This window comes from Leuresthes tenuis, unplaced genomic scaffold (genome assembly GCF_036924035.1).
Source record: "Leuresthes tenuis unplaced genomic scaffold, fLeuTen1.0.hap1 SCAF_3, whole genome shotgun sequence".
NCBI classification, from domain to species: domain Eukaryota; kingdom Metazoa; phylum Chordata; class Actinopteri; order Atheriniformes; family Atherinopsidae; genus Leuresthes; species Leuresthes tenuis.
Genome location: NW_027325357.1, coordinates 4863382 through 4886489, shown reverse-complemented (window position 1 = coordinate 4886489; position 23108 = coordinate 4863382). Strand labels below are relative to the sequence as shown.

Here is a 23108-nt window from a genome sequence, read left to right as displayed (position 1 = left end):
GATGTGCACACCTTTCCCAAGGCAAACTGAAATTTATAGGGGAAGAATATGCACACCTCACGCGTTCTTCAGGCCATACATGTAGAAATTCTTGGAACATTTTAACCGTGATATGTTTTGTGCGTACATACTCTTAAGCATACTTAGCCTTTCATACGTATGGCTCTCTTTATAAACCCCCCTGCTGGCTTCACACAAGAAGCAAAGTGAAAGCAATACTTGTGAACATTTTCTCCAAAAAGAAAAGTAAAGAAAAAACTGAGAAGGATTCATTATCAAGTTGTGCACATGCACATGCCACACAGACGCCACAAACTGGCCACACAGACATCACAAACTGGTCTCAAACATTGAAAATGAGCCGGAATTTCATACATAAATCATTGAAGTTACTCCACTAATTTATTAAATGCATACGATACCTTTAATTCGGTGACTGTGGAGGCCATTCCTTACGTTTATAGAAAAATTCTCTGACAGATGTACAAAATAAATATTAAAACTTTAACTGTAAAAGGTCCTCATGGCTGCAGTTATTAACGCAGCACCAGAAACAAATGAAAAACACCCATGTGAAATAAAGTACACGCTCATTTCTTTTCCGAAGAGTCTGGGCATGTTAAATTGTACACTATGACATAAGTGAGTGTGCTTCGATAACAGGAGACGCATGCTTCTGGAGCTTTCTTCATGGTCTTAAACGTGCACGAGGTATGCACATTCTCATCCTACGTTTGTGTCTCTCTAAGTGCCATTTTGTGCATGAAAAGGCGCCAAAAGGCTTTTTGTCCGCACACGTTTTGTTCACACACCACATGCAGCATAAGCATTTTTTCATGCGTTTAGTTTTGTTATTTGTTGGGCTCCTCTCTGTCCGTGCCTTGACTTTAATCCTAAAAATCCTAAAAATAAATGCCTTTTTTTTCAGGTAAACGTGGCTCTTCAATCACAGCCTTTGTCTAACATAAATATCCATCACGCTTATCCATTATTTTGAGAAAGTCTCACACACACTGTTTGCTGAATTCTGAAACTGTCTCCTGGGTTCTCTACAGACATCCTAATCAAAACATGAACGCTTACATCTTCCCTTCTCTGTCTGTGTGTTTCTCTCTGACTCCACCAGCAGTAAGAGGCACAGAGCTTCAGGCGATCAAGGCAGAGTTGACTCAGATTAAAACCAACATCGAGGCTTTGCTGGGCAGATTGGAGCAGATCACAGAAGACCCACACATTACCACCACAGGTGACAGACACACAAGTGTTTACATCATAATGGGATGGTTTTAGAGAAAGATGAGCCTCATTTTGGTGCTTCATGTTTTTATCCCGGTTTGACACAAACAGAAGGCTGATCACCGCCACTTGGTTGGACTTAATTTACTTGACGTGTAGATGTCTTATTTACTGCCACAACTTAGAATGTATTACAATATTTTACTTTCATATTACAGCTTCTTGCAGGCTGGTGAAAAAATAACATTAATATAGTATTTCACGCTTAATTTGCACATCTTACTGTTATTAATAGTGTTTTCATACATCCAAAAGGTTCATTTAAAGGTGAAAGGTAACTGTTGAAATGTATTATTGTAAAAACCAACCTTTAAAAATCTGAATATTTTCACCATAAAAATCATGTATTTTAAAATTATTTCTTTACTCCAAAAAAGTGTTAATTTATACTCCTTTGATTTCTATATAATTTATTCACATGTGTCACAATAATTTAATCTTTTATGTGATTGTTTAAGTTAGCAAGTTAAACCTTTGATATTTAATTTTATTTATCTATAAAAACGACATTCAATATGATCTTTTCAACTGAAAGTTTGATAAATTTTCCTAAAGTGTCCCAACATTCACAAAAATAAAAAAAAATTTAAAAAATAAAAAATTCATACTTTTGTATCGATGTCATGCATTTTTGTACATTGAAGCTGTTTGAGGTCACATTTAAACCATATGTGTTTAAAGGTTTTTGGAGCAGTAAAATAAAGGAGAATTGTAGTTTGGGTGGAATTTTTGAAACTATATATACAATAATTGTGTCTGTTTTTATAGGAGATAATTGTAGTGGGGTCTAGAGCGACATTGGCACTACCAACTCTGTTCAACCTTTATTTATACCTTTATGGATCATTGAGGACTGGTTCCTTTTTGATAATGGTGACAGTCAAATTAACAGAATAATGGGAACCACCTGCATTCATGCTTAATTTGTTCCGGTTTCCATTGTAACAGGCACCAGTCGGTCTTTGACGTCTCGCAGGGGAATCTTGAAACAATTATGTAGTCGAAACAAAATAGTTATGATCCGATGGTGCAAAAGTCATGAGGTCATAGTGTTCCTTGACATTGTCACAAGATTTGCATCAACAGGCTTAGGAATTTAGGAATGTAAAATAACCTCAGAATGGATAAATAAAGTCTATAAAAGCCCAGCTGACCAACAGCGATCAAAAAGGAAAGGTTGTGTGCAGTCATGAGATCATAAGAGACCCAAAGCTGCCATATGAGTACCTGAGGTTATGCCAGCAAGATTTACCATCTCTGATCTGATCACGAGGGACAAGTAAACTAACAGTGATTTGAATGTGTCCTCCATCAGATGACCCTGAGAGAGAGGAGCAGGAAGCAAATGAGACATTAATGTCCAGGAAAGAATTAATCATTTGGTTTTAAGATCCATGTGTGGTCACAGGCAGGAAGGATAATGTAATTCAAATGATTCCAACACCGACAAGACGGGTTACTTTTATGGCATCTGACATTTTGTTAACTTTGCAGCTCTTTTCCCCTCCAAACTTAAAAAAAAAAAAAGTAATTTGAAATACAAACACAGATGGGATGAAACCGTATCGCGAGCAGAGGGAGGCTATGGATGTATATTCTGAATGTGACATAGTTCCGAGGTGAGGCTGCCATTTTTCATACAACATGTCTGTACGGTTTTACTCAACTATCTACAGTAGCTGAATAACTCCCACCATATAGGGTGTTTTATTCTGGTGAAACAGTGTCACACTCAAGCTCGGACATCGAGTACTGTCTCTCAGTTGTTTTATTTTTTCTTAAATCATTCCTCTTCCACACATGCTTAGCTAACTCGCTAACAGTAAACGTGCCGTTAGCCAGGTAATCAACTGAAACGACACAAAACCACAACATTAATGACACGAACATATTAACCACCGTATAACCCTCATACACAAACATATTTCAAGTATTCAACATAACTTGTTACATTTTATATAACTCTGAACTCACCACCTCAGCTTCACCAGTCAAACAAAAGTATCCATATAAAAGAGAAACTGAAAGGTTAACACATCCGCCCCAAATAACCTACAGGGGGCGGGGTTGCTATCACAGGAGGTTGACTATGACACTACACAAAATGTGGGATAACTTCACAATGTCAAACAGAAAAGCATCAAAATATATCTACGAGACTCAGGTTCAACAACCATTTTCTCCAAAAATGAGCAGTGTAAAACATGAAAAGTAAACTCTCCCTGTTCTCTGACAAATGAATGAAGAAATTATCACCCTTTTGTTAATGTCACATAAGCTATTTATACACTATGGATAGATCTGCGGTTCAAAATATGTCTGTAGAGGCAAAAACTGTTAGCTCTGTGGTGAGGAAACAAAGAAAACAATAAGTCTCCTAAGGTTTTAGGATTTTATGACAGAATAATAAATCAAACTAGAATCAACAACCAGCAATAGTCAGAGACCAAGTCTCACTATTCGGCTGAATAGGGTGCAGCCTCTTTCAACCACGGGGGTTTCAAGAGTCTGAACAACCCACGAGTGCTAAGATCAGTCATTTTATTCAGTGTTGACCACGGACACGTATTTGTCCTGATAGTTCAAATTCCATCTTAAGCACAGAGTGCGCTGGAAAAGCAGCCATATAACGTTAAGCATTATTTGCTAAAGCAGCTCTGTTGTAGGGAAAACCAAGTGTAACACAACACATGAATGAAAAAAACCATTTTTTTATGACAGAATTGTTGAGCTGGGTCAAAACTAAACTAGATGCAAGATCTAATCTACCTGTCGCCTTGAAACAACACAAAACCTGCAAGGTTGATAAGGAGCAAGATCTCAACTAGAACTCTTGAATGATTTTTGTACTACAGACTGCTAATATAAGCAACAAAATACATGAATGAAAGGTTTTGGCAATAAACAGACATTATTAAAATAAAATTTTCTGCATTACGTGCATTTTGAAAAGAATCATAATTATTTATTTCTAATAAATAGAACTACTTTGGATTTAAACAATTTGATAATTTTTTAATGATACTTGTCTCATGTTCTTGGGTTAACCAAAGAAAAACAGGATGTTTTTGTTGCCACATGAGCTCCTCAGATCCCTGGAAAAAAAACTAGATTTCTCACTTCAAGAGAAATAAACAGCAAAGACATGTACAGTGTCTATGTTGTTTTTCTATTTTTCTGATTCATCATAAAGAAGAAGCAGAGATGTCTGATGAAATATCAGCAGAAAAAAAAGCAAGTTAGGAGAAAAGAATGCCTTGGTGACAATAAATGTATAATAATCTCATTTTTCAGGGGTTTGAATTTGACAAGTTTATATGTTCAGTCTAGCATGAAAAATGAAAGAAAAAACGAGACAGAGATATAAAAGTGTGTTGTTGTTTTTTTGGTTTTACATCCTTCTCGGTAGGGAAGAAAGCCAGGCTTTGGGGTTCAAACAACTGCAGTGTGTCACTGCTTGGCTCTCAGATGCTGATATTATATCCCAGCTGCAGTCTCCATCAGAACAAACCTTTACGGTACAAAAATCCACTCATGTGAGGTCGGGCCATCTTATTTTTCCTTGGCAGACATACTAACTGGGAGTAAATTATAGAAATTTTGAAACAATGTTGTAAATTATCCCAGTCTCGCAGAAAAGCGGGACAAAGTCACGAAACAGGCTTGTATTTATACTGACGAAAACAGAATCTGTATTTCGTTTCGTGCCATCCAGAACAACTTTCCCAGTAATGTATTTTCAATAGGACATGTGGTTTGTGAGTACAGCACATTTTCCAAGAAAAGGATCTTTTGATATGATACATTATAGCACAGTCAGTTTTAAAGCAGGCCGTGATGTTTCTCTAACCTCAAGAGACTTGTTTACAATGGGTGGAACCGCGACAAAATAACGGATGAAAGGCTGAAAAATGCAAAGATGCCAAAACCAATATTTCAAAGTCACTTGAAGGCATCCGTTGTCAGGACTTGGTTTCGGCTCTCCCACTTGTGGACTTTTTTACCCATCGAACATGACACAACAGTCAAAATGTGACCTTTTTCACTAAATGTTGTGCTGGGCGCTGTGTTCCTCTGTGGAAAAGCAAAACCCAGTGAAATTCGAGTCCACAGACGCGAATCAGTAGCTTAAATTTATTTCATGTTTCGTTGTGTAAATCTACATATTTTACTGTCGCTAAAGAATTGAAATAAAATTCGTCACAATATTATGTTGTAAAATGAATCATTTCTGAGAACCTCTGATGTAGAAGTTATAGAAATCTCATCAATATTTTTAGCATGAAAGCGTTTTATTTTTCTGTTACTCTGTGCCGTGTGTGCTGAGATGAGTAATATCTGATGTAGGGTGTCCGTTTAGATGGATGGTGTTATATGTTTAAATCCATCCTGATTTAAAACATGTACCTCAGAATTTAGATAAAATCATCAGTCTTTATTATTACTGGTAATATTAACAGATTTTGAATTCCTCCATCAGGTTAAAATATAATAAAATATACTTTGTCATACTATTTTTTGCTGTTTATCCTAACATCTTACGCCTCGTTGTTTTTATTTGAATGATTTCAAACTGAAAAATTACCGTACATCTTCATAATTTCATAATATAAACTTGTGTTGTAAATTGTGTCTTTAATATTGACCATATAGAAAAAATGCCACAGAATGAATAATCAAAGCTGTATTAACAGTCTGTGAAACTATTTATTTTCCTGAATATCTTTAAAGTGTCAGGATATCTATTGTTTATAGTTTTAAATGTCCATGCAGCACTTTGAGACATCTCAACTAAAAACAAAATCATAATTAAATGTGGGAAAGTCTCATTTTTGTATTTTGTGCTCTAATCATGTGCCCTAAAAAGTTTGCACACCTTGTAAAATTTAGATGAAAACTCAAATCATTCAAACCCTATATTCATCTTATAAACCCTACAAATTGTTGCTATTCTAACATATGTACTGTACTTTAACTTGAAACCAGCACTATGTTTAAAAGGTGTTGAGACGAGGGCAAAGTTGTGTAACTCTCAATAAAACACCTAAGGAACATTTTACGAGTGTCAACAGGTCAGCAACACGACTGGGTATAAAACAGCGTCCAAAAGAGGCCGAGTGTGTGAGGTTCACAGCTTTTATTTATGGGGAATTATTCATTCATATGACTGTGCGCTCTGAGCTAAAGAGGAAGGGGTCCAACAGGCTTAGACTTTAAAAGCCAACATCTGCGACACCAGGGATATCTTTCACATCAGTTAAGGCGCAGTTAACACTGCGTAAACCACATCCAGCATGCGGCCGAACGGCTCCACGGTGAAATTTTAAAGAAGTCTGACTCTGACAACGGCAGCCATTGACGATATTTCTTGCTTTATGAAGGAGAAAATACGACAACGGAGGCCTGGAACTGTCAGTCAGCTGTGATGTCATAAACGGAAAGAACTGAAAAACATTTCACTGTAAAAATGACAGCAGCTGCTCTCCTCAGTGAGTCCCATTAAAAGCAGAGTTGTTGCAACACAGTGATAAACATGTCCCTGTCCAAAGTACTTTTTAAACATGCAGCTGGATAACAATAAGAATCCATTTTATATCCATATTTTGAATAGAGTTTACAGGTATTCAGGTCATTGTCTTTTGCTTCTGTTTCCATGAAGAATTTACACAATGTGCCATTTCTTTGGAAACTGAATTCTATTCTATTGTGGGACCATCATCCTCTTGCTTTATTACTCAACATCTTTCAGGCTATTATTCCTTTGTTTTTTAGCTCCGTTTCTGATCCAAAGTTACCCGTCTGGGTTGACAATGAGATTATTGTTTGGGCGGTCCAAACTCACGTCAAAACTAATAGCACTTCTCGGTTTTGTGGTCACGTAAATGAAGCCTGCCTCGAATCTCCAAACTTTTCACAGTGGGGTTGTTAACACCATCGGGCATGGGACCAAGACAATAAGGGGGAAGCTCGTAATTGTTTTCATTGTTACCACATGTAATCTTAACAGATTGCATGCCTCCATTATGTAATGCAGTGTTTTTTTTGGGTGTTTCTGTGAGGTCAGGCTGTGAGACAGGAAAATACACAAGTTAACGTGTTTTCCAGGATTAGTTGTATCCATGTGTTGAAACTGCAGTTAAATATCACCTCATTTACTGATTTAGGTTTCATCTGCAGTGTCAAAAGTGTACCAAAAAGACAGCAGTTGTTGACTTACTAAGTAGTGATCGTGATCATAAATTATAATAAACTGTAACATTTGCAAGGAGGATATTTTGGAAAAATTAATGAAGTTTTCTTTTTGTTTTTGCAAACAAACACGATGAAAAATTCTATTTAAAAACCAAACACAGTCTTTATAATTTGTCTGTGTTACTTCTTTCCCCATCTAAATTCCTAACTGTGATGTAGGTTCACGTGAGAGCTCCTAATCTGGAATATAAATGCTTTATAAACGCAGCATGACCGCACATAGAAGAGCCAGGAAATATTTCTTCCATTTGCTCTCGGCTTCGGTGCAGAGTTTCAGGTTTCTGCACGGTCCGAAGTGAGGCCGTGCCTCTGAAAAGCAGAAAATAACTGCTCAGTGTAGCATGTTGTGACCTCTTGACTTGCTTTTGTCTGTAATTTAATGTCATGCATCGCTGTCCCGAAACACTTTTCTTTTAGTATAAATCTCAAAGATTTATGTAAATATGTTTTTTAATGAAAAACTATTTCTGTTTCATTTTTCACTGTCAGGTTTAGCTACTATGTAAGAACTTCCTCCACAAGTTAAAGATTATTCTTAGTATATGTTCAAGCAGGCTTTAACTTTTCTACATGACATTTGTGTGAGCTGTTTATCGAATCAGAACTGGCTTTAAAAGTAGCTGTGATCTCATAAATCCTGCTTCCAGCTCCATTCACAAAATTCAGCAAATTCTCAACATCCTTTAATCCAGTGAAGCTCAAACATTGAATGAAGAATTACTCAAACATGTTTTTTTAAGTGGAAGATGGTTTCAAATGACAGAAAAAGACATTCTAAAAAGGAAATGTCATCAAGCAATAAATACTCTAATGAAATTTACTTAAAAATTACCTTATGATTGAATCAATGTGTGCGAAAAGTCATGTTGAAAGTAAAGAATTGTCTGTGTAAAGACAGTAGAAATGCAGAGTCTGTACGGTGTGACCATATTTCCCAGAAAACATGTGCGGCTTGTTAACACTGAACTTGTATCTGGGAGTCTCTGATGCAGCTTCAGAAATACAACAGTGCATAAAATATGTTATGTCTGTGTCATATGATTCCAACTTCAGCCCACAGGTCTGCTTCTGTTTTTGTGCATAGGTGGCGCCAGATACTTAGCTTTCTGATAACAGCTGCAGCCCTAAACCTCCTGTTCTGATGAGCTTTTTTTCATTATTTCTTCAGGTCCCACAGACCCAACCGCTGTACGTTTAAATGTGGAATTTGCACCAAAATTTGCATTAATTTTCATCACATCAAAGTCACGCTTTGTGATAAGAGACGTTTAAACTTTGATTCACCTTCTTCTCCAAGACAAACTGCAGTAAAACCTCTGAAACAGAAACACAGATACTTGGGTCTTGGGACGAAAGCACTATTTAGGAAATGACGTCAAAGCCAATAAAAATTAAGCAGCTTGTTAAAAGAACATCGAGCTACGTTTTATATCTGGAATCTTTGAAACCTGAAATATTTGTTCCAAAAGAGAGTGGGAAGTGATAAAAAGTAGGAAAACTAATAAAGTACAAAGACGATAAAACATTTATGAATTCAGTTTTAATCTGACAATTGTTTGAGTGTTTATAGAACATTCAGGCTAATTATCTACTGGTCTAGACACCAAATATAAATCATCTGAAAGTGATGTTTTTCTTATGATAAATGCATGTATTTACCAGTTTTCTGTATATTGCTGTGTCTTTGAGTTTCGACCAGGTTGAGTGAGACTGCACAATAAACCATGAAGACTACCATTAACTTTAGAGCATACTGAACTGATGTTTATAACTGGGACTGTTGATATGTCTTTACTTAAGGTAAAGTTTTTGGCTCTGTGTTTTGTCCCACTGAAGCACATTAAAGTGGAGTCTGTTAATATTCACAGTACAAACAGAAGGAATAACTACAGCAGGCTAAGATGTACGAGTGTTCATTTACACATGTCCTAATATTCCTTGTCACATACCTGAATAAAAAATGTAAAGGCATACTATAAATGTGTGGTAATGCCTTGGTGTGGCTATATAAATTGTTGGTATGTAGCCTAATGATGTCTAATGGCGAGGGCAAAATTAAGAATTATCATTGTTTTTTGTGATGAGGATCTGATTTTTATTTTTCATTTGATTCCATTTGATATGAGACTTGGCTCCAGAACAGTGGCCCTTTGTCTTTGCAGGAAGAGATAACAGAGGAGTTATGGTATCACAAAATGACCACAGCAGTTTTTGTGTCTGTCGATGTGAGTTTTTGTCACATTTTGCCTTTTTGTGTCTCCGTTTGTATGTGTGTTCATGCAGATTTGATTAAGGCTGAGGAGTGTCAGAGCGAGGAGGCATGGCAGGAAGGGGAGGGCTCGAGTTCAGAGCTGGAAGACGAGGAGGAGCAGAGACAGAACAGCGAAGTCGAAGACGAGGAGGAGGAGGAGGGAGAGCACAGGCCGGATGACAGCCACAACCACATGGTGGGTTCATACCTTAGTATGTGTGTTCTGGTGAGGCTGAAATTGTCTTCACAGTCAAGATCCTGACTTTTCACACATCAATATTTTGTTGGATGACACATAAGTTTGTGTAATGTCACACCGTTCATTTCCATCCAGAGTTGCAAACATGTTTTATCAATGGAAGGAGCATACAGCTGCATGAAATCCTCTCCAGTGTGTCTCCAAGATTCTTTATGGGGTCAAGGTCTGAACTGTGTTGGCCAGTCCGTGTGTGAAAATGATGTCTCCTGCTCTCTGAGCAACTCACAGTTTGACTTCTTCACCCTTTAAGTGATCTTCAAGCACAATCATTCAAGATCTTCCTCTAACCACATTTCTTCCTTAAAGGTTATGTTTCACCACCATCCTCACAGGTTTCAATAGTGTGTTGGACAGTTCTTATGCCCATAAATTTGCCCTCTCTGAAACAGAACAGTGTCTTGTCCATAACCGTGTGACATGTCTTCTAATTTAGCTGTTTTTGGAATGAGAAAATACTTAAGGCATCGGATACGGTTGAACAACTTGTTTCCACCTCAGACATATTAATCAGTGCACTACTTTTCCTATTTTTGGGCTCTCATCTGGTCTCATTCAGACATTTCCAGACTGGATAAACTCCGCACAACGTTCCCTCTGACTAATTCAGACATTTGTGTTCTCACATGCATATAATTCTAAGAATGATAATAATAATGATGTCGGGTGTAAAAAACAAGTGTGTATACAAGTCTGTATTTGTGTGTTGACTCTGGTTTGCTCTCTTGTTCTTTTTAGGACAACAGTCACCTATCATCAGAGATTGATTCAATTCATCCATGAGAGGTGAGCTTCTTATTATGAAGTTACATTTCTCGTCATACACAAGGAAAAGCTTTGCAGCATATTTGCGATTGACCCTTTCTCTCCCTTTGATATTCAAAGGCACGGTGAGTTTTATTATGCTCTCTTCTTTTTCGTTGTTGCGTAACAGTAATATTTCAGCTGTCAGTCAGCTATCCAAAAAACTCTCTACTTCTCTACCCCAGAGCCATTTAAATGTCTTTCTGATGTGTTAAGGAAAAAGCCTTATAACAAAAAATGATAATAATAAAAAAAAGAATATTGTTGTGTAAAGTTTATCATCAGATCTGTGATTACTTGATGGTGGTTTGAAGGGTCTGGTTGAAAACTATTAAAAATTTGAGCTTCCTGATGGATTTGTCGGCTATCGTTTCAGTGATTCTCTCAACAAGGCCTTTAAGGACTCATGCAAGGTAGTAACGTTCAGCTCCCATTCATCAAATGGCTTTAAAATGGTCTTGGGCAGGCAGATTATGTGTGGAAAGCCAAATTCCTTTCATCACAGGATCTTCTTGTCTGAAGATTCCCCCTGATAGGTCAGTGAGTCTGGGCGAAGCTCTCTGTAATGCTTTGAAGGGGCATATCAAAAGTAAATCAACGTTGACTTCTCATAATTTACGACTGGCCTCAGTGATAAAGAAATTACATAACAAACATTTCTCATGAAGGCATTTTTTACATAACTGAGAGCCAGGCTTCTCAACATTGACAAGAGTTGCACAGTTCAGTAGCTACACAGGATAAGCTGGTGGTTGAAGGCCTTGTTTCACTTTTCTAATTTACATGGATCCTGTGACTCCAGGAAAAGAATCGGCCATTTGATAGTGAATAGTTTAGTTGTCTGCCTGAGCGTCTTTAAGCTTTAGGCCACCCCAGCCTTGTGGTACCGGTCCTTTTAGCTGACATTTTTGCATTGCACTGCGCTCCTTTAGGCTATGAACTGTTTTAAACTGCCTCCTGCATTTCAGGTGAACCAAATTCTTTTTTATAAGTCCAGTAATAAAATCAGAGTTGATGAGCTTGTGAAGTACCAATGACTTAAACATCTTTGTATAGTCCAAGTTTGTTAAATTGGTCATAATCAGTCATGAAAAGGTGAAAAATCTTGACAATGTGGAACTGATCCGGTTGTAAAGACTAGAGGAAATTTGCAATTTGTGCAGGCTCTCGGCAAAGGGTTATGAAAATAAGACGCACTCACATGCAACCAGACACACAATCCCATGCATGCCTCATTAAATATACATTCAGCTGAAGATTATCTACGGTTCAGCAACAGAGAGTCAAAGGTCTGGTTTTGATCGAGCTCAGGTCTTTGTAATTCAACCATGGTAATACAGATTTGTACAGATTTTACTCTGTGTTTTTTCAGTGTTATTTTGAACTGCTTTATATCAGAAAGCTCTTTACATATTTATTCACTTTTAAAATTTTCTGTAAGAAGAGCCTTCTCCAGCAAACAGTGATTTCCATTACATTAAATGCACTTTTCATGGTCGTAGATGAACTCTGACATCTAGATGTAAATACTGAAGAAGTATCTGATTTCTCATTAGCAAGAACACTGAATAAACACTAGTGTGTGTCTTTACATGTGCACACATCTCAGTTAGAATAAAGCTGGGACTTATCTTAGTATCTATAAATCTGATCATCTGTGGTAAAACAAAGCAGAAGATTGGCAAGAAGATGGAGAGGGGGGGGGGGGGGGGGGTGTCTTACCGAACATACCAAGCTCCTCCGTTAATCCAGCTCTATGTCATACAATGTGTTTTCCTCTGCAATTGAGGCCATTCTGCCTAATTACTCTAAGCAGTCCTGCTGTTTTTAATTGAGACCTTGTAGATTTCATGAGCTCACAGCATTTTAAAATTAGGAAAGTAACAATCAGGATTTCTTAAGTGACTGGTTAACCAAATTAAAAGTGACAGAGAGGCTTCTATAGTGAAATAAGAGACACTATAGTGGATCTTTTACATTTTGGCCTGACTTGGGCACAGCTTCGTGAAGCAATTTAAAACATATAAGTTGGGAAATATAAAGCGCATCATGTTGAACAATCAACACAAACAGCACTGTTTATCATGAGACCCCACAGATATTCCCTTCTTATGGCAGCAATTTCCCGACAACTCACACATAACCACTTCATTTCTGACTGTATGAAACACTTCTTATGACTTAGAAGTAGTGTGATGATGTCACTGTAAGCTTATCAAAGTGCCAGTGAAAACCATGGTCTTTTCCCCAAAGCAAAAGGAATGGACAGAGTGGTGGAGAGCTGAGTGCTAACTGCATGCATTATCACCTACATAGCTGCTGCTCGGCCTCTGCAGTGACCAGCTCTGCTCCTCACTAGCATCTGCCTCTACTTAAGCTCTTTCCTCCCCCTTTTGATTTTTGCCCCTGTGTTATTATCTTTTTAATATTTTGCTGATTACATATACATACATGCTTAATCCAATTCAGGGCCACAGGGGGGTCGGAGCCCATACAGGTTAGAGGGTGGATTTGATTGGCACAGGTCCTGCATCGATTGTCCAATCAACAGCTGCTGTACCACCAAAAGGAATTTTTAGATCTCTTTCTAGTTAGCATCAGAATTCTCACTCCAGCATTTTATATCACCTTGAGGCAGAGATGCAGCTTTTTGTGGAGCCCCTGTTCTGCCATTTGCATAACTGAGAGCATCGTAGAGGATCGAGTGTAACTGCAGTCTGTTTTTTATTGTTGTGTTTCTCACATGTTGGATTCGGATATTCACAGAATGTTGAAGGGAATCTGTAACCTTTGGGTGCTGTAAAAAGATTTAAGACAAAGAAACTTTGGGAGAAGGCTGTGACTATTCGACATGGTTGGGATCACGTCATAAAGGAGTGAGTTCATGCACTACCAGAGATGCATACAAAAAGAAAGAAGCAAAATCAACACTGATGCATGGTTAAAGAAACCAGCAGTGTTTTTAAGTCAGCTTTGGACATTACCATCGCAAACTCAAACCTCACACACTCCCACCTGCTCCTGGTTTTGTACTTCTATATTTGTTGTTCTGTTCTTGATATAAATCAAGAGAGCTCATGTTTTCATCCTGAGATATTTAATATGAAATGCAGAAATGCCCTGTGAGTCTGTCAGCTTCTCTTTCACAAACCCGATGTCCACATTCCCTCAGTCTTTGCTTCTCAGAATTTCCCTCTTGACTTATCCATCAAAAAAAAATTGTCTTTCTAAATCCTTACCGAAAACATTGTCAACTTCTGACTCTTTCCAGGAAAAGCATCCCAAAGCAGTTTGTGAAATGAGCACTTACTTCCTCACAGAAATAAATATATTGTGAAGGATACAATTCAGCGCCAAGTTAGGGTTTTAAGATAATGCCACCTGAACCTGAGTATTTTCCATCTGTCTGAGTGTTTGCCAGCTGACATGTAAACAGAACTCTTACATAACTAAACAGGTTTTGTTATATAAAGGTTAGATTAAAGGATCATATAGGGATTTGTGTGTTTTTAACCTTTTGCAGAGGCTGGTGATGGTGGTTAGCACCGTCGCTTAAACAGCGAGAGGGTTCCTGGTTCAAGTCTCAGCTGAGGCCTTTCTGTGTGGAGCTTGCATGTTCTCCCCCTGTATGCATGGGTTCTCTCCGGGTACTCCAGCTTCCTCCCACCATCCAAAAACATGCATGTTGGGATAACTGGTGACTCTAAATTGACCCTAGGTGTGAGTGTGCATGGTTGTGTGGCCCTGTGATGGACTGGCGACCTGTCCAGGGTGTACCCTGCCTCTCGCCCAATCACAGCTGGGATAGGCTCCAGCCCCTCGTGACCCTGAATTGGATTAAGCGAGCAGAGAAAATGGATGGATGGATAACCATTTGCAAGATGCGACAACAGATTCTAAATATGGTGAAGTGTCACCACACACTGCACCATAAAATGAGAGAAGTTTCCTGCAGCACTCAAACTCAATTCTCCTAAGAGACAACTGATGTTTGTTGCTCAGTTAGGCTGACGCTTACTTGCAAGTACGAAGTCAGCCATACATGCGTCAGAAGAAAAGAAAAACAAGTAGTTCCATAAAGCAGACGGACATGTGGGGAACAGAACAAAAACATAACTAAAAAAGCAAAAATGTTGATGCCATTATGGACTTTCTGGTGATTTGAATCAGTATATTTTACTACATATTCCGTCTCCTCTTCTTAACTTGACTTTCTTTCTTTCTTTCCACAATGGTTAATGAAAGTTAAAGGTTTAGTTTTTACCTCATATCTTTTGACTCATAATTATGTCCACGGCGTAACAACATGATCATTGGATGATTAGAAATGGATCTGCTATTTTCTAATTGACCTTCTGTTTGCATTGTAACTACGAACCTCTTAATGTTTTAAGAAAAGTCTGCTGATGTCGACTTTAGTTAACATGTCAATTACTAGAGTAAGATACCCTGGCTTTAGCTGTGTGTGTATGAACATTTTATTGAGTCACAGGCCTTAATAATAATAAAGTGAAACACAAAATTTCATGACTTTGGCTCAGAGGTTTAATGAGTCATTGGGATCTAGCTGATGAAATGAGAGAAACGCTGCTTTAAGTCGTCAAACAAAAGTAGGGAAAGATGGCATCGTGCTAATGCTGCACCCATCATGTGAACTCCGCAATAGAAATATTTAGTCTGTAAATCTGGAAGTAAAGTCCACAAGCAAAGTACAATTAGAAATGAATGTAAAAATTCAGCCAAATAATGAAATCCAGCCAAAATGTTTTATGAGAGACCTGAAACTGACCTACAGTCCTGCTGCACGAAAAGCAACAGAAAAAGCCCTTTTCCCAGCTCAGATAATGCAAGAATGTCTCTGTCTTTGTTTTACAAGCAAGTGCCTCAGCAGGAGCGTGTGTCTGCGCTAGTTGTTTCTGACAGAACGGTAAACCAATGAAAATGAGAACCGTCTTCAGCAGAAGAAGCAGCAGCGTCACAAATCTTTGAAGAAATGGTACAGATGACCTGCAATACTTTTGCACACTTTCTGCGCCACATCTCGCTACATCTCTCCGCATATGTCTGAATAACTATGACAACTAAAACAACATCAGCTTTTCTTGGCAGACAATGCGAACATTTAGGATTAGCAATGGTCAGGAGAGTGAGAGTGAACGGCCCGTTCGTTAAAACAAAAGTCTGATCTTTGCAACATGTTCTTGGACACCACTCTGCGCTCTGGCTGTGTTTAAATGGAGGAAACACAGTTAAAGATGTGGGTTTCGACATCTTTCTGAAAATCAAAACATATGACCAAAGATTATCTGTTTACAAACATTATTAGAATTGGAGTATTATTTGATATCATAAACTAAAAATTGTGCACTCGGCCCACCGTCTGAATGGATGGATGTGACTTGTACTTTCAAACCCGTGATATGAGGTGATCAGCTGAGTGTTTGTTTAAAACGCTTGAAAAAATGGTCTTGCTAAATTGAATGAGATAAGGGGAATAAACTACAAACAGCATGGCTGTCATAACCAATAAATGTCCCTTCCTCTTAATGTGCTCCATTAGTCAGCAATAAGTCACACAGATGGTACTTATCAATATGATTCATTTCCAACATGTAAATAAGGAAACATGTTGGTTTTTCCGAGTTGATTAAATTGAAATTACATGGAAGACAATGTGCAAAAGATTTAAATTTGGTTTGAGCTTGCATGATTCAGCACTGGACTTAAACCACTACATACTCTGGAGCTCCAACTCTAAAAACAACTTTGAATTTACAAAGTCAACAACTAGCAACATTTCTGGTACCAAAGGGAGGGGAGAAATGAGAGAAACCTAGCCTGTCTGCCATAGGAAGAGTCAAATACTTCAGATTTACTCACCTGATAGCTGTGCGGTGCATTGTGTACAATGGAACAAAAGTTAATCTGAGGTACATCCTCTGAATAATTGAAAAATGTCCCAGCCCTAATTTCTCCAAGCTCTCCAAAATGTCCACCGTGATTTTTCCTGTCTCTCATTGTGCAAAATAAAGGTAAAAACCCACTGGTGATGCTTATAGACAGGAAGAATTATGCTAATTCAATTCAGTGCAATAATTTTTTATTATTCCCCAAAGGGAAATGATATCACTGTAATATTAATTAAATCATTATTATAGATAAAAAAGGGGTTTGATAGAAATCTTATGAGATTACCATGAAGGGATTTCAGTGTTGTTTTTGTAGATTATCAACCAAGTGGGCAGGTAACACAGCCAACAGTTCAACATCTGGGTGACATATCCAGGATTACACCATCTGTTGTGAATGAGCTCTGTAATCCTCTTCCATCACTGTTACCTCTCTGCCTGCATCTCTGTCTGCCCCTAAAGCGGAGCAGAGACCTGTTAAAGATCACCCTTTGGTCATTTTTGGTGAAGACAATAATATTGCCATTCTGATATCCCGGCTGTGTCCTCATCGGGGTCCCAAGGTCATCCATTTTATCTGCCAGTAAACTTACACTTTCCATGATGTTTAAGGGAAAAATTAATTCAAGTTTCCTCCTTTTTTCCATTTTGATCCTGCTCTGCATCCTTGACCAATCCTCTTCAACTCATCTGGATTTCAGGTCTCATTCCAGGTTTCATTACTTGAGCTTTGGAAAGCTTGATCGGCTACTTCCACATGCAAACAACTTTCCCATTGTCATAGTTATGAATCATAAAGGATGTTAAAAAAGTGCCTAAATTACCAGCAATAATCATTCCAGCAGCACAGCAGCCAAACCACGTTTCAGTAATCTGTGTTTTCACAGAAAAAAAAGATAGAAAACGCAATACGTCCAGAGCTGCTGCAGCATTCCAGAGCATTTCTTATTCCACATATTTTGCATTTAACATTGATGTCACTCTTATCTTGAGGTTCTAAATGGTGCACAAAACATTCACTTATCGTGTTAAAGGAAAATAAATGTGTCACTATTCCTTTGTGCTAGCAGGCACAGCGACAGTTTCTATCTCACACACACAGTCGGAAACATTTTACTTTAAGTCAGTAATGTCAGTAAGCAAATAAATCAATGAGTAAGTACGTCACTGCAAAGGTTCATTCACCTTTGTTGTGTGTATCCGTTGATAACAACCCTTTTTTCCTGTGCTTTGTGTATTAGGAGCTGTTGAGGGGGAGACAGATCGAGGGATAGAGACAGAAAGCTGCGGACATACAGAAGTGGATATCAGCACAGGAAGGCCATCAAACAGCAGGGAACCTCTCACACACATGTGCTCACACACTTCCACAGACATAACATTACCTAACACACAGAAGAGAGACAGACTTGACACTTTGTCTGAGCCACAGGAAGATACTAAAACAGCAGGGTACTGCCAGAACACATCGTTAACAGATGAGTTATATGTGTACACACACACACATACACACACACGCACACACTCAGTCTGATGAAAACAAATAAAACACACAGCAATGAAGACAGACTCAACTCTTTGTCAAAGCCACAGGGAGACAGTAAAAACAGCAGGCTGTTGTCAAAACACATCTTAAACTGGTTTCTCTGTCACACACACACACACACACACACACACACTAACATGGACCATCTCTGCAGATGACAGCAGCCATGTTTGGGAAAGCCAGAGCTCAGCAGCTCATTGGCTTCCTCACAGGACTCAAAACAACCACTACATGGGCAACATGTGTTGATGGAACTTGTTGTTGATTGGAAACATTTTCAGTTCAAAAGCGTACAAATTTCAGTTTCAATATCCACTTCTACACAAACACCAAAAGATAACCGACAATGGACTGTAGAGCTGACGTACAACCACTGTCATGAGTTTGGGATTGTTTACGTGATATTTGTCACTGATTTGAATGCTATTGTTTGGCCGAGAATAAAGTGGAAGCATATTAAAACAGCATTTTAGTCCTGCACAGTTGCTCAGGTGCAGAATGTGAAAAATTGTCTTTTTTCAGCCTATAGTTTATGGGCTCACGGTCTAATTTCCAAAAAGGTTGCAACACCTTGTAAAGTATAAAGAATGTGATAAGTTGCAAGTCAATCGATATCTTTATACATCTACCATGAAATAATGGCAATTATACAAAGACAACATGTATGCCATTTTTTAAAAAATTTGCTCATTTTCAAATGGATTCCTGTAACACGTTTAGAAAGGAGTACAGTATATGATATTGAAATATTCGGAGAAGGCTTTGTATTGTATACATGGGACAAGTCCAACAGCAACCGATATTTAAAGGTCGCGATCTGTGGGCCTTCAGGCAGTATTGGATTAAAAACTGATGGAACTAAAAACAGGCTCAGAAACACGTCTATTAACTGCATCTACAAATACAAGTTAGACTCTACAGCGCAAAGAGAGAAATCTATAAAAGGATCATTGATGTTGAGCAATATACGCAGACAATGTCTTTTAATTTATTAAACATGTTGTCTTTGTACTATGCCACCTTAATTTGCTCTGGTTAGGAAGAGTTTTTCTTTGTTTTTTTGTTTCATAACAATGTCCCCTTTAATGAGTCACTTGTTGGTTCATTTTAAAGGGATAGTTTGGGTTTTTTTTCAAGTGGGTTTGTGTGTTACCTGCAGGTAGGAATTATCATGGAGGAGCCAATCTAACTGCGACTGAGGGCGGGGACAAAGGATAAGAGAATTTTTGCCATCTAAAACAACTGAAAATTTAAAAAAAAATTTGTAATGGTTCAGGAAACGCTACATCGTAGATATGTTTTCACAAAGCGTCACTATTGCATCAGACCGTTTTTACTTTGTCATTATTTTTCAAACCGAACGACGTCCATGTTGCTCTGCATCAAGCCGTGAACTGCGGCTGCTTAGGGTGCCCGGCTGCTGATTAGCTGCTGACTCCACCAGAAGTTTTATCAGACTTGTTGCATAACTTCCTCCTGGAATATTTACAAGATTATATATGTTTGTGCTTTTCCAAGTTGTCCCAATAAATTGTCAGTAATTGGTTCTGTAATCACTCATTTTTAATGTCATGTAGTTGCCGTTTTGGGATAAGACTGGTGGAACTGTGAGTTACAGCTGATCAGCAGCAGGAAATGCATGTGCATTGAAGTAGAAGTAGTGCATGTGTTTGCTGACCGCTATTAAATATCTTGAGGTTTGTGTTGCTTTAGATGGTGAAAATTATTTTTTTGGTCCCTGCTCTCAGTAGCCGTTAGCTTGGCTCCTCCATGAGAATTCCTCCCTACTTCTTCAAACCGAGAGTGTTCTGACGGCTGCAGGCAGGGATGGACTGGGACCAAAAACATGCCCTGGACTATAGTGCTGTATTGTCTGTCATAAGAAAAAACTCACACAGATGAACTATTTATGATTGTTTATTCAAGAACCCAACACGTTTTTTGCTTGCCATCTTTCTGTTAATCTTCTTTGTTGGCTTTAAGGCCTATGGAATAACGATTGTCCTATAAGCGCCACCTGTTGGTAGTTGATAGACTGAAAATGTTGGTTATTGAACAGGGCCGACGGCCGTAGACCGGACGGGACAGATTACCAGTCCACCCCTGGCTGCAGGTAAGGTACCAACTACTCATAAGTACTTTGCACAACTCCACTTCAAAAAGCCCGAACTATCCCTTTAAAAGTTATTATCAGCTCTAATCTGGTATTATGAAGTGGTTTTTGAACCCTGTCGCTCATTCAATGAAGAACTTCTGCAAGCATTTCTCTGGTTTATAAGGAGGAATCAGAATGATTTGTTGTTGGATGCCTCCTGATTTTCAGTCGTCTACTTTTTCTTTTTTTATTCTAATACAAACAATTATTCTTGTTTATATCAATGCTGTAAACCAGTTAAGCTTAGAGAAAGTTGCCAACAATCGCTACATTTGTAACCACAAGCAAACACACTGGTGGCTTCGTTCTAATCACATTAGTGCAGAGTGTTTGTCTTAAATCATTTGTTTGTGGTTCATTTTCTACCACACAAGCAGCTAATTGTTATAGGACTTTCTGTACATTCACATACATGACAGATTTTCTTTCCTGTGGCCATTCGAGGACACTCGCATCTTCTGAAATCAAACCCAGTTGACCAACGACACTGTATTTTCCAAAAAAAAGGAAGTGGGATCACAAGCTATCCAGCAACCCAGAACATGTAACATACATGATTTTCAACTAAAGGTACTGAGTGAAATTGCTTTGTTATGAAATTGTCAATCATCTGGATGTTTTCAGTGAGTTAAAAAAAAAGAAAAAAAAGAAAAAAAGTTTAAAGGTTGAAATAGAGGAGTAAAAATGGAGTTTTGTTACTGTTGATAATGTGAATCTTTCTGTGAAAAGACCCTCATGTCCATTCCCCTCTCTGACCTTCTCTTTTACTTTCTTGATTGATGTCCTCTTGCCTCCTTTCTTTCCTCTTTATTGGCAACATCTGTTCATCTCTCTTCCTCTTCTTTTTCCTCATGTCTTCGACACTCTTTTCTCTTCCATTTCTTTACTCTGCTTCCCCACTCATCACCCTTGTGTAGAGATGGAAGAAAAATATCAAGTGTGAGGAAACAAAAAGGGATGGTTTTCCCTGTGTGTCTTCTTTTGTGACAGAACAGGAAGAATTTTGATCTTTCATTACTTGTTTAAGTGTTCACATTTAGGTCAACTGACCGGGGTAAAGGAGTATTTTTTAAGAGCAGAGATAACGTACTTGCTAAACCTCTAAAGAGCATCTGGGCTTAGTTCAGGATTGTGTTATATTTACAGGTTTTCTATGGCACGTGAAGTTCACCTTTACTTTATAACACTTGACACTTCTATTTGGCTACAAGATGTCTGTTAATTCCTGATTATGGACACCTACTCGTTAGTTCCTTAGTCAGTGACATTAGGTGGCTACATTTCTATGTTAGACTTAAAAGATAACTGTTCAATTAAAATGTTTAGAAATATGTTATTTTTTTAATTTCCTCTGGTTTCTGAATGTCTTAATATTGATTTGTGGACACTTAAGCTTGGTCTACACATGTACTTATTTTTCAAAACTGGGGTTTTCTTCCCCCATTCTCCAAAATCTCAAGTGAAATCCACATGATCACCATGCTGAACAATGAATTGGTCTAACATATGTCTTTTAAACGAAAAGTGCATATATATGATATATATGATATCACAACATCACAGTAAACTGAGTTTATGAACACCTTCACCCTGGGAAGGATTTTTCTAAGAGATTTGTTCACAACGATCAAAACTGCCTTTAAATGTGAATGGAAGGCCAACATCTATTTAAAGAGTTTTTAAGAAAATCTGTGTACATGTGAACAAGACCTGACAACTCGTCTTATTGTTTAACACTATTATATTTTATTAACTGTCAACTTTACAGGAAGTTATTAGCTTTAAATCTTGGTAGCATCACATAGGCCTTGTGGCTTATAACTAAACTGAATTTAAGAGATGAACATACAAACAAAATCTCCTGTTTCCAAGTCGTATTTCAGGTTCATCCTGTTTCCCACAGTAATAAACAACATTTCCACTGTTCTGGGAATGATATGGATTGGCCATGATTTTTTTTTGTCAAACCCCTCAGCTTGTCAGCTTGAAAAATATACAAAAAACTTGTTTTACCCTTTTACAGATGACCATATTACCGTGATAAAATCCTTCTGTGTCCATAATCGGGAAGTAACTGACTTTGCTGTGGTAACCGTCCTTAATGCTGAGGTCCACATCATTTATAAATCCTGACTTAATTCCTCACATACACAGTTATGAATGAAAAATGATTGATAAAACAATGAAAAAATAATGCATTACCACAAAATTTTCACTATCAATTTGCAATGATTCACAACATAATGTAAACAATAAAATGTTTGAGATGAAATATCAGAGTTCTACCAACACATGGTGGAGAAGTTATACCAATTAACCTCCAACTTTACTATTAATACAACAAAGGAGTACCGAATCAGATGTCTCAAACCAGTCTGTTGATCTCAATCAGAGCTCTTGTCTTAGAAAACATCTTCTAAGAATTTAACGTAACTTATGCCCACCCCACTGCTTTATTCCCCACCTTTCTATCTTGTCATCCCGTTTTGTGTCTGTCTGATTTGTACATGTTGACGTTATAAAGGTTTTGCAGTTATTTTTAATGACTTGTGCATATTGTATGATGACGCCACCTCCTCTGGCTGCACTGAGCGGGTGCCAGGGGCCTTTACCAAACTTGTAAATACTCAAAATAAATA

General features: G+C 37.9%; 1 protein-coding gene across 1 annotated transcript in view; it reads left to right on the top strand.

Annotated features, from left to right (window-relative positions):
* The window catches only part of raly (RALY heterogeneous nuclear ribonucleoprotein), a 45511-nt gene extending 22403 nt beyond the window's left edge, over positions 1-23108 (top strand). Inside the window, exons 5-8 of the mRNA XM_072381496.1 lie at positions 1127-1246; positions 9832-9995; positions 10794-10841; positions 18010-23108. Of these exons, the coding sequence (XP_072237597.1) occupies positions 1127-1246; positions 9832-9995; positions 10794-10838 (329 nt within the window). The 3' untranslated portion in view covers positions 10839-10841; positions 18010-23108. The remainder of the gene's footprint in view (positions 1-1126; positions 1247-9831; positions 9996-10793; positions 10842-18009) is intronic.